Source organism: Macaca mulatta, chromosome 11 (assembly GCF_049350105.2).
Source record: "Macaca mulatta isolate MMU2019108-1 chromosome 11, T2T-MMU8v2.0, whole genome shotgun sequence".
Lineage (NCBI taxonomy): Eukaryota > Metazoa > Chordata > Mammalia > Primates > Cercopithecidae > Macaca > Macaca mulatta.
The window spans coordinates 132356479-132369273 of record NC_133416.1 but is presented as its reverse complement, the minus strand read 5'-3'; the positions used below and the strand labels follow the sequence as shown (position 1 = coordinate 132369273).

General features: G+C 47.5%; 1 protein-coding gene across 1 annotated transcript; it reads left to right on the top strand.

The window, feature by feature from the left end:
* The first annotated feature begins 4865 nt into the window (after positions 1-4865).
* UBC (ubiquitin C) lies at positions 4866-6763 on the top strand. The gene has a single exon (XM_015109682.3). The coding sequence runs from the start codon at positions 4866-4868 to the stop codon at positions 6693-6695; it is 1830 nt and encodes a 609-aa protein (XP_014965168.3). The 3' UTR covers positions 6696-6763.
* The last annotated feature ends 6032 nt before the right edge of the window (positions 6764-12795 follow it).

The window sequence follows — 12795 nt, the reverse complement described above, 5'->3', positions numbered from 1 at the left end:
AGTTGTTATTGTTAAAGGCTAGTGTTAGGAACTGGAGCTTCCTAGAAATACTCTTTGAAAAAAGTGCTTTTTCAACTACTAAATTTTATTTTACACTTAAAGCTTATTATATGAGGTCACATGAGTAGTCAAATTCATAGAGACACAAAGTAGAATGGTGGATGCCAGGGGCTGGTGGGAGGAGAAATGGGGAGTTAGTTTTTCATGGGGACAGATTTGTTTTGCAAGATGAAAAGAGTTCCAGAAACGGATGGTGGTGACCGCTGATGCACAACACTGAATGTACTTCATGCTACAAAAAATGTACACTTAAGAATGGTAAATTTTATGTGTATTTTACAATTTTTTTTTTTTTTTTTTTGAGACGGAGTCTGGCTCTGTTGCCCAGGCTGGAGTGCAGTGGCCGGATCTCAGCTCACTGCAAGCCCCGCCTCCCGGGTTCACGCCATTCTCCTGCCTCAGCCTCCCGAGTAGCTGGGAGTACAGGCGCCCGCCACCTCGCCCGGCTAATTTTTTTTGTATTTTAGTAGAGACGGGGTTTCACCGTGTTAGCCAGGATGGTCTCGATCTCCTGAACTCATGATTCGCCCGTCTCGGCCTCCCAAAGTGCTGGGATTACAGGCTTGAGCCACCGCGCCCGGCCCTATTTTACAATTTTAAGACAAAACCAAACAACGACAAAAACAAAGCCCAAATAGGTTAAATAACTTCCTAATGTTCCTAAACTAGGCAAATTTAGAGACTAGCTCTTAAGTCCGGTTTTGACTGCTGAGATGAATGGGTTATTTTTAAGCTGCAGCAGTTTGTGTTCCACCACACAGTTATACAACACAAGTAGAAACAGGAAGAACATATTCCCTAAGGGTTTTTTTTTCTTCCTGTTTGCCAGGCCTTAACCTGCAGGCGTCCTTGACAACCTTTTCTGGTTATATAAGCCATGACAAAGCAAGGCAAACCCTTCCCACCACCTCTCTGACTCCACCCTTTTTCTTGGGGGAAACAAGTTTGTTGACCCTCACTCATGCTCTCAGATAGTTTCATGGGGCTGGATTAAATCACATACAAGGTGGTGACTTTCAGAAGGTGGAACTGAATCCTTAGGGGGAGGGGAGAAAGGAAGGCGGAAGAGCAGGCACTGATCCACCCCCGCACCGCCCAGCTGCAGCCCAGCAGCCGGGCCCTTTGTGAGCTCAGCCCATCACATGCTCCCTTCCGCCTGCCAATCCCGCCCTGTTGCTGGGCCTCTGTCCCTTCTCCATTGGTGCCAGCTCTGAAGCAATCTTTTCTGGGGCGCCTGCAAAGGACGGATCTGTGGGTGGAACGAACTGAAAACGGATTCAGTGACTCATCCCGATTCTCGCACATTCTAGCACATCGCATTCTAGGTCAGCAGGGTTTAGGTTTTAAGAGCGTGACTTGATACCTGACTCCTGAGTCCAAGTGGGACATTTAGACTTTGGGAACCCTTTCGGAAAATAGAAAAGCCGTCGTTGCAACAACAAAAATCCTTTGTAGGACACGGTTTCTCAATTTCAGCACTATTAACATTTTGGGTGGGATTATTGTGGGAGACTGTTCCTCACAGAATGTTCAGCGGCATCCCTGGTGTCTACCAAGAGTGCTAGTATTAGTAGTAGCACCCCCTAACCTCCCTGAGTTGTGACAACCAAGAATATCTCCAGATATTGCCAAATGTCCCCCTGAAGGGCAAATCACTCCGTGTTGAGAACCATTGTTCTAGAGAAGCATCAGACACCTGTGTTTTGGGAGGCCATTTTCTTTTCCTTTCTCTGTCACCTCAGTGACCTTGGAGAAAGGTTTATTTCTGTTTGCTTCAATAACCATTTAAGTCGGGGAATGCTGGGGTGTTTTCAATAATTTTTTTCTGCTAGAGACAACACTGGTTTCTCTTTGTAGCTCACCTTTGGCCCATTACCCACCCTACCCTTATCCCCTCTTCTTCCTTTTTCCTCCTCCTGACCTCCTCTCCCTCCCATCCCTCTGCAGTCAGGGCTGTTTTTTCTCTGTACCTTTTGGACTCTGAATAAAGCTATGTCACAAAGCTGGTGACTCAGCCTTTAAACAACATGAATCACAAGGCTTGCAGCAGAGCAACAGCCAAAAGCAATCAGGGCGTGGTTGAAAGCCAGGCCTCGTCACCTCACAAAGAATCTCAGCTTTTTATTCCTTTCAAAACTCCTTCCCGAAATCTAGGGGAAAAACAAAAAACAAAAACTTTGCAGAAATGTGTATTGGAACTCACTGGGGTTTCCTGCCAATCCTGGAAGATGACACTTATTATTCCTTTTAATTTCCCACTAACACATGAATTCATTCTCTTAAAATTGTTAAAAATTAGAGATGTCAAAGTCTGTTTTGAACATTGCACAGATCTTGGATTTTCATAAATACACACAAACATGGGTTACCATAGAGAATATGTAGCAGGTTCATTTTGCTTTGATGCATATTTTAAGTGTGCCGTTTAAATAATGTAATGTTCATAACTTAAAACAAGAATGTAGTCTTTTCCTAATGGCAAAATATTTTTCAGTTGCTAGCCTCTTTTTCTCTCTTTTTGAAGCTTTCAAGGGTAGAAATCAAAATAGTCTCCCTACCTCCAATACATTTGTAGAAACAGGGACTATTTCTAGAAGACTCCAGAAGGGACAGTGACTGGGAAATTGAAGGCATGAGGGAGACTTTTCACTGTACACTTTAAAAAGACACATTTAAAAAATCTCACCATGTTCGTATTTGTTAAAACATTTTAAAAATATACTGAAGAAATGACACATAAGGATCACAAAATAGGTTGTGGTAAAAATTTAAAAACCTGGCTGGTGATTCTTTTCTCCCCACTTCTTTTATCAAAATAGAATTGCCCTGTAGAATTACATTTCATATTTGACACCCTACCCTGCCCTGAAATAGGGCTGGGATTCTATTCCTGTCTTTTAAAACCTTCGGTTTAAATGGGTCCGATTATTGAATGGATCCTGATTACAATAATCGTACCCATTGAAACCAGAGAAATTTCTAGGCCTCCCTGTTGAAACCAAGTAGGACCTTTCCATACCCGGCCCTCAGAATGTACACGAAGGTGAAAGAACAGTCTAGAAGGATGTCGTTCCCTCAGCCTTGGGTTCCAGCTAAAAAAAAAAACTGTGTGGGGTTTCCGCCTCACTTTTCCAAATTTAACCTGGACACCAGCTCCTCTGCAGTGTCTCCCCTCGAAAGTTCTCGAGCGTTCCCCAGCTTTAGGGCCGCGCCCGGCCTGAGATCTGCTGAGTCATTGTCCTTGTCCCGCGGCCCGCAGCGGGGGAGGGGCGCGGCACCGGGGAGCCCCCGCGACCGGGCTGGGAAGCTCAGGAAGACTGAGGGGGGCTGAGCAAAGAAAGCCCCGTCATTATCTCAAATGTGACCCAAAAATAAAGACCCGTCCGTCTCGCGGGGTGGGCCAGGGCGGGTCGCGAGGGAGGGGAGGGAGACCCCGACTCTGCGGGAGGGGCTCCGTCCGCGCCCCACGTCCGCCGAACGCGGGGTTCGCGACCCGAGGGGACCGCGGGGGCTGAGGGGAGGGGCCGCGGCTGAGGAACGCGGGCTGCCCACCCGCTCCTGGCGCCGCAGAGTCCGCACCGGGTTTTGGCGCCTCCCGCGGACGCCCCCTCCTCTCGGCGAGCGCCTCCACGTCATGGCCGCAGGGCGCAGCGAGCGCCCTGATTCTTCCGCTTGGGCGCTCAGGACGGCGGCCCGCTGCCCACCAGACTCAGTCCCAGAACCCCAGTCTCAGCAGGAGGACATTTTGGGACGGGACTTGGGTGACTGTAGGGCACTGGTTTTCTTTCCAGAGACCGGAACGGGCGAGCAAAAGTAGTCCCTTCTCGGCGATTCTGCGGAGGAATTTCCTTGGGGCGGTGAACGCCGATGACTATATAAGGACGCGCCGGGTGTGGCGCAGCTAGTTCCGTCGCAGCCGGGAGTGGGATCGCAGTTCTTGTTTGTGTGTCGGTGTCATCGCCACTTGGTGAGCAGAGGGCTGCTGGGCCGGCCATGGCTTTCGTGGCCGCTGGGCCGCTCGGTGGGATGGAGGGGGGCCGACGCCGCGGGATGAGAGGCCGCCGAGGGCTGTAGTCTGGGTCCGCGAGCAAGGTGCCCCTGAGCAGCGGGTGGGAGGGGAGCGCAGCAAAATGGCGGCTGTTCCCGGCTCTTGAATGGAAGACGGTTGTGAGGCGGGCTGTGAGGTTGTTGAAACAAGGTGGGGGGCATGGTTTGCGGCAAGAACCCAAGGCCTTGAGGTTTTCGCTAATGCGGGAACGCTCTTATTCTGGTGAGGTGGGCTGGGGCACCATTTGGGGACCTTGATGTGAAGTCTGTCACTGACCGGAGAACTCGCTTTGTCGTCTGTTGCGGGGGCGGCAGTTAATGGCGGTGCCACTTGGCAGTGCACCCGTAGCTTGAGGAGCGCGCGCCCTCGCAGTGTCGTGACGTCATCCGTTCTGTTGGCTCATAATGTGGGGTGGGGCCACCTGCCGGTAGGTGTGCAGTAGGCTTTTCTTCGTCGCAGGACGCAGGGTTGGGGCCTAGGGTAGGCCCTCCTGAGTCGACAGGGGCCTGACCTCTGGTGAGGGGAGGGATAAGTGAGGCGTCAGTTTCTTTGGTCAGTTCTATGTTCCTATTTTCTTAAGTAGCTGAAGTCTGAGTTTTAAACTATGCGTTCGGGGTTGGCGAGTGTATTTTGTGAAGTTTCTTAGGTATCTTTTAAATTGTAATCATTTGGGTGAATATAACATATAGTTTAAGTATTAGGAAGATTAGTACATTGTCTGCTAAATGGTGGTGGTTTTTGGCTCTTTTGTTAGACAATGCAGATCTTCGTGAAGACCCTGACTGGCAAGACCATCACCCTTGAGGTTGAGCCCAGTGACACCATTGAGAATGTCAAGGCAAAGATCCAAGATAAGGAAGGCATTCCTCCCGACCAGCAGAGGCTGATCTTTGCCGGAAAGCAGCTGGAAGATGGGCGCACCCTGTCTGACTACAACATCCAGAAAGAGTCCACCCTGCACCTCGTGCTCCGCCTCAGAGGTGGGATGCAGATCTTCGTGAAGACCCTGACTGGCAAGACCATCACCCTCGAGGTCGAGCCCAGTGACACCATCGAGAACGTCAAAGCAAAGATCCAAGACAAGGAAGGCATCCCTCCTGACCAGCAGAGGTTGATCTTTGCCGGGAAACAGCTGGAAGATGGACGCACCCTGTCTGACTACAACATCCAGAAAGAGTCTACCCTGCACCTGGTGCTCCGCCTCAGAGGTGGGATGCAGATCTTCGTGAAGACCCTCACTGGCAAGACCATCACCCTCGAGGTGGAGCCCAGTGACACCATCGAGAATGTCAAGGCAAAGATCCAGGACAAGGAAGGCATTCCTCCTGACCAGCAGAGGTTGATCTTTGCCGGAAAGCAGCTGGAAGATGGGCGCACCCTGTCTGACTACAACATCCAGAAAGAGTCCACCCTGCACCTGGTGCTCCGTCTCAGAGGTGGGATGCAGATCTTCGTGAAGACCCTCACTGGCAAGACCATCACCCTTGAGGTGGAGCCCAGTGACACTATTGAAAATGTCAAGGCAAAGATCCAGGACAAGGAGGGCATCCCTCCTGACCAGCAGAGGTTGATCTTTGCTGGAAAGCAGCTGGAAGATGGGCGCACCCTGTCTGACTACAACATCCAGAAAGAGTCCACCCTGCACCTCGTGCTCCGTCTCAGAGGTGGGATGCAGATCTTCGTGAAGACCCTGACTGGCAAGACCATCACCCTCGAGGTGGAGCCCAGTGACACTATTGAAAATGTCAAGGCAAAGATCCAGGACAAGGAGGGCATCCCTCCTGACCAGCAGAGGTTGATCTTTGCTGGAAAGCAGCTGGAAGATGGGCGCACCCTGTCTGACTACAACATCCAGAAAGAGTCCACCCTGCACCTCGTGCTCCGTCTCAGAGGTGGGATGCAGATCTTCGTGAAGACCCTGACTGGCAAGACCATCACCCTCGAGGTGGAGCCCAGCGACACCATTGAGAATGTCAAGGCAAAGATCCAGGATAAGGAAGGCATCCCTCCTGACCAGCAGAGGTTGATCTTTGCTGGGAAACAGCTGGAAGATGGACGCACCCTGTCTGACTACAACATCCAGAAAGAGTCCACCCTGCACCTGGTGCTCCGCCTCAGAGGTGGGATGCAGATCTTCGTGAAGACCCTCACTGGCAAGACCATCACCCTTGAGGTGGAGCCCAGCGACACCATTGAGAATGTCAAGGCAAAGATCCAGGACAAGGAAGGCATCCCTCCTGACCAGCAGAGGTTGATCTTTGCTGGGAAACAGCTGGAAGATGGGCGCACCCTGTCTGACTACAACATCCAGAAAGAGTCCACCCTGCACCTGGTGCTCCGCCTCAGAGGTGGGATGCAGATCTTCGTGAAGACCCTCACTGGCAAGACCATCACCCTTGAGGTGGAGCCCAGCGACACCATTGAGAATGTCAAGGCAAAGATCCAGGACAAGGAAGGCATCCCTCCTGACCAGCAGAGGTTGATCTTTGCTGGGAAACAGCTGGAAGATGGACGCACCCTGTCTGACTACAACATCCAGAAAGAGTCCACTCTGCACTTGGTCCTGCGCTTGAGGGGGGGTGTCTAAGTTTCCCCTTTTAAGGTTTCAACAAATTTCATTGCACTTTTCTTTCAATAAAGTTGTTGCATTCCCAACTGGTGTGGTTTTTTAAAAGTTAAGGTTATTTTGCATTAGACTGGGTGAAGGGGATCAAGGTTTTCAGTTTACAAATGTTGCTGTGGTAACAGTGAAATGTCAGTGAAGGGGTTGACCTTAATATAGTACGAACTGTAGAAGGTGGGTGCAAATAAAAGCCGGCTTCAAGACCAGATTGGCCAATGTGGTGAAACCCTATGTCTACTGCAAATACAAAAAGGCAGGTGTGAGTGTCTGTGATTCCAGCTACATGGGAGGGTGAAGGAGAATCCCTTGAACCAATTAAGCGGAGGTTGCTGTGATCTGAGTGCCACTGTCCTCCCGCTGGGGGAACAGCAAGACAAAAAAGTTGTTGGGAGATGGAAGTATTTTACATATGTAGATTTAACTCTTAAGTTAACTTTAAAAATACTGGTTTGTGGGTGATGTGTGAGGTAAGAGAATGGGAGAATTACCGGAACACCAGGAAGAAGGAATTTTAAAAGGTGGGAGTGGTGGGAGGGTAACTATGAAAGGATGCTTCAAGTACATAGGTCTGTATAAATGCGCATTGAGCTGCGTAGACAGTCATGGGATCAAATTTTAAGAGGATGTGGTAGGTAAAGGATTAAAAGGCATAGCCACCAAGGTGTAGAAAAGGAATTGGTTAGAGAATGAGCTATTCCTTGAAACAATTCTTGCTGATAAAATGTCAGATTTTATGTGACTACAGATGGAGGATTGGCACATAACCAGTGGGGGAAACAATTGACCTCTGGATTTGTCCCAAGTGTATGGTAGCATTTGCCCAATCGAATGGTCCTGGTAAGGTGTTGACTAGAACCAAAGGTGGAAGTTGCAGGGAAACTGGTTTAATACAAGGGGTGGACACCAGGCAGTCATCCAGAGGCCCTTTAAAGGTCTTGGAAGGTTTTTCCCCAAGGGGAATCACTCCTTCCCTTTTCCCCTGAAGTTTTAGGGGATTCATGAACAACCTCTGCTGTGGAAGAATCTCACGTTGGCAGCAATTGTAAAGCAGCTAAGGGTGGCTTAAACCAGTTTTAGCTTTAGGGTTAGGGTTACTGGACTAAAATTTGAGAAATCTGTAAATCTTAAGGAAATCCTTTGTGAGTTTTCATTATGAGTGCATCTAATGTATAATAATTTCCATGACCCTCCCATGCAAGTGAGTACGTGAATCAGGAAACATTACAAGAACCCAACAAACTCAACCACTACTAGGCAGGCGATCACTTCCAGTTAGTATGCAAATTTCTGTGTAATTTTAGTGCCCATTAAAATTTGTGTGACCTTAGTATAAGGAAAAAATACCTTGAATAGTGTCTTAAAGATGTACACTTGGTGTCAGGCATTGCAACGTTGATAAATCAGTGTCAAGTGCTTTTTGAAAACTTCAAAGCTGCATCAAGTCAAGTGCAAGAAAGGCCGTGGCTGCTAAAGCTGTTGAAGATGTGGGATGTGGGAACTGGGTCATATTGGTGTTACAGCATTGTGCAGAGCCGGCAGGATCTTGGCATGAGCAAACATTAGTCTGTTTTAAGCTGTGTGAGTGTTGTAGAGGTGAGGATGCTCACTTGAAAACTCACTGAAGAACACTTGGCCCCTTGAACTAAAGTGCTTCTATCAAGTTTAATGAGAAATTCCGAATTACAAGCATAGGTACTAGAAAAGTTTTGAAAAGCAGTATAGAGCAACATAAGCACATTCATAAAATTAGTGATGTAGAAAGTGAAATTTCCATGTATTGTCACTCCCAGAGGAAAAAAAAAATATTTATTTACCCTTTTTAAAAATAGGGGATTTCAGGCCGGGTGCGGTGGCTCACGCCTGTAAGCCACTTTGGGAGGTCAAGGCAGGCGGATCACCTGAGGTCAGGAGTTCGAGACCATCCTGGCCAACAAGGCAAGACCCCATCTCTACTAAATATACAAAATATACAAAAAATAGCTGAGTGTGTTGCCAGGTGCCTGTAATCCCAGCTACTTGGGAGGCTGAGGCAGGAGAATCGCTTGATCCCACGGTATGGAGGTTGCAGTGAGCCGAGATTGTGTCACTGCATTCCAGCCTGGGCGACAGAGCCAGACTCAGTCTCAAAAAAAAAAAAAAAAAAAAAAAGGGGGATTTCACTTGTTTCCTAGGTTGGTCTCCAACTCCCACCTCAAGTGATTCTCCTGCCTCTGCCTCCCAAAGTGCTGAGATTATAGGTGTGAGGCACCACGCCAGGTCTTTAATTTAATTACTGTTTGTAATTAAATACATACACATTTTGTGTGTTAGTGTGCAGGTTTATAAAGTCAAAGGTGATAATAACCCATTTAAATTCCCTACTCAATTTTACTTTCCAGGGATACTTTTCTTTTTTTGAGACAGTCTTGCTCTGTCGTCCAGGCTGGAGTGCAGTGGCGTGATCTCGGCTCACTGCAAGCTCCGCCTCCCGGGTTCACACCATTCTCCTGCCTCAGCCTCCCGAGTAGCTGGGACTACAGGCGCCCGCCACCAGGCCCGGCTAATTTTTTCTGTTTTTAGTAGAGATGGGGTTTCACCGTGTTAGCCAGGATGGTCTCGAGCTCCTGACCTTGTTATCCATCCGCCTCGGCCTCCCAAAGTGCTGGGATTACAGGCATGAGCCACTATGCCCAGCCAGCACTTATTTTTGTAATTATTCATGATTACTGTATTACTGTCCTGTGATATTTCTCAATTTTTAAATTTTCAAAAAAATTAATCCTTAATGTGCATATTTTTGAATCGTTAATATGACTGTTTGAGGTGATGTCTTCATGTGTTTCAACCACTTAAAAACTTTTAAACAGGGCCGGGCGCGGTGGCTCAAGCCTGTAATCCCAGCACTTTGGGAGGCCGAGGCGGGCGGATCACAAGGTCAGGAGATCGAGACCACAGTGAAACCCCGTCTCTACTAAAAATACAAAAATTAGCCGGGCGCGGTGGCGGGCGCCTGTAGTCCCAGCTACTCAGGAGGCTGAGGCAGGAGAATGGCGGGAACCCGGGAGGCGGAGCTTGCAGTGAGCCGAGATCGCGCCACTGCACTCCAGCCTGGGCAACAGCGTGAGACTCCGTCTCAAAAACAAACAAACAAACAAACAAACTTTTAAACAGTATATAACAAAAAATCTTCCAGGCTGCTCACTGCTCACACCCATAATCCTGTAATCCTAGCACTTTGGGAGACCGAGGTGGGCAGATCACCTGAGGTCAGGAGTTCGAGACCAGCCTGGCCAATATATATATATTGGCAAAACCTCATCTCCAATAAACATACAAAAATTAGCTAGGCGTGGTGATGCACACCTGTAGTCCCAGCTACTCAGGAGGCTGAGGTGGGAGAATCACTTGAACCTGGGAGGTGGAGGTTTCAGTGAGCCAAGATCGTGCCACCACACTCCAGCCTGAGTGACAGAGTGAGACACGGTCTCCAAAAACAAACAAACCAACAAAAAAAGTCTTCCATCCTTGTCTCCCATCCACCCCTTCCCCCCAGCATGTACTTTCAGACTTTATGCATATATAGCGAGTACTGTATATACATAAATAATAAAAAATTTATTTATTTATTTATTTATTTATTTATTTATTTTTTGAGACGGAGTCTCACGCTGTTGCCCAGGCTGGAGTGCAGTGGCGCGATCTCGGCTCACTGCAAGCTCCGCCTCCCGGGTTCCCGCCATTCTCCTGCCTCAGCCTCCCAAGTAGCTGGGACTACAGGCGCCCGCCACCGCGCCCGGCTAATTTTTTGTATTTTTAGTAGAGATGGGGTTTCACTGTGGTCTCGATCTCCTGACCTTGTGATCCGCCCGCCTCGGCCTCCCAAAGTGCTGGGATTACAGGCTTGAGCCACCGCGCCCGGCCTAATAAAAAATTTTATATATAATATATGTAATTCCCCTTTACACGAAAGGTAGCACACTGGTCTGTACAGTCTGTTCTGCACTGTGCTATTTCACTTTATATTTTTATAGTTTGACAGAGTTCTAACATTTCTTTCTTTTTTTTTTTTTTTAACAGAGTCTTGTTCCTGATTGTTAAATTTTAAAGCATCCCTAAGTTTGGTTTCACACTTGAATGAATACCATATAAGGATTCACTTACATCGATGTGGTTGCATGAATCTTAAGAACAAAATAACATTGTTTGTATTTATTTAAATTAGTGTTCCTTTTATAGTTTGCCTGAAGGCACAACAAAACCCTCACCAAGATATTACAATTGTGACTCCCATACAGCTATACTGTTTAGCCATTGGCAAGCGCCTTTTAAAGGAGTCAGCCAGCTTAGTGTGCAGTGTTTATTTCTGCCGGAAGAGGGAGCTTCAGGGACAGACTTTGGTTTAGTCATGAAGCCTGCAGCACTCCCAAGCGGTTGTGGTTGACCAAGCAATTTATGCTTTTACCTTTCTACTTCCAGAGGCTTGTTCACTTATCAGTAAGCATTAATTTACTATCCCCTCAGATGCCTTTTACTTTCTTCTTTTCTGCCTAGAATAAGCTGCTCTTCCAATTTTGCAGCTATATGTTTCCACCCCAGCTGGAATTTCTCCGTAACATCCATTGTAGCTATTCTTCAATCTAGAGCCTCTATTTCCTGTTATAGCTGGTCAGGTCTAACTCCTCAAAATACTCTGCACCCTGCTTCCCTTATCTGCTGGCCACTTTTTTTCCCCCACATACACACTGCCATTTACCACCCTTCACTCAGTTGTTCCCTGCCACCTCGACAAATTTAAGTCAATAAAATAGAGTAAGTGTTCCTGATTGTTAAATTGTAAAGCATCCCAAAGTGTGGTTTCACACTCGAATGAACACTATGTAAGGATTCCCTTACATAGATGCGGTTGCATGAGTCTTAAGAAAAAATAACATTATTTGTATTTATTTAAAGTACTGTCAAAATATAATGTCAAGATCTAATTCAAAGATTCCACACAGCCTTCCTTGACTGCCCCAACTGAAGATTATCCATTTTCCCTGAAATCCCATCAACTTTTCTATTTTGTACAGAGGCTCATGAGACTCTGTCTAAAAAAAAAAAAAAATAGAAACAATCAAATGGCTTGCTTCTGTTCTTTGATTTGTTAGTAAGCAAAAATGACGCATGGTGACAGGAGTTATGTGAGGCTGTCAGGTTGACTGGGAGGGGTTTGTGATCCTCCTTGCAGATGGCCAGGAGAGGCTTTCAGGAAAGACACTATTTATATGAGACCTGGAAGATGGGCCTTAGCTTTGCAGAAGGTACAGAGTCAGGAAATAGCACGGGGGCCGGGGGCTGGAAGACTTGGGCATATTTGAAGAACAGAAAGGAGACCAGCGTAACTGAGGTGGGAAAAGCAAGTGAAGAGATGGGGCTGGAGGGCTTTCAACAAATACCAAATGCTTGGTCTGGAGTGGGGCCCAGGCATCAGCACTTAAAAAAACTCTCCTAGTGAAACGAATGGCCCTGGGAACCACTGGCTTCAAATGTTGCTATCAGTAAATGGATGAAATACCTTTGAAATACTTTTTTTTTTTTTTTTAAAGAGTCTCACTCTGTTGCCCAGGCTGGAGTACAGTGGCACGATCTTGGCCCACTTCAACCTCTGCCTCCCAGGTTCACACGATTCTCTTGCTTCAGCCTCCCCAGTAGCTGGGATTACAGGTGCCTATCACCACTCTTAGCTAATTTTGTGTGTGTGTGTATTTTTAGTAGAGACAGGGTTACACCATGTTGGCCAGGCTGGTCTTGAACTCCCGACCTCAGGTGATCCACCCACCTCGGCCTCCCAAAGTGCTGCGATTACAGGTGAGAGACACTGTGACCAGCTGAGTAAATGGGTTAAATATCTTTTAACTGAATTAATACAAGGTAATTGTATTGAGGAAGAGTGAGCTTCAGATACATTAATAAAATAAAAAATACAAAAATTAACTGGGAGTGGTGGTGCACACCTGTAGTCCCAGCTACTCAGGAGGCTGAGGTGGGAGGATTGTTTGAGCCTGGGAGGTGGAGGCTGTAGTGAACCATGCTTGCGCCACTACAC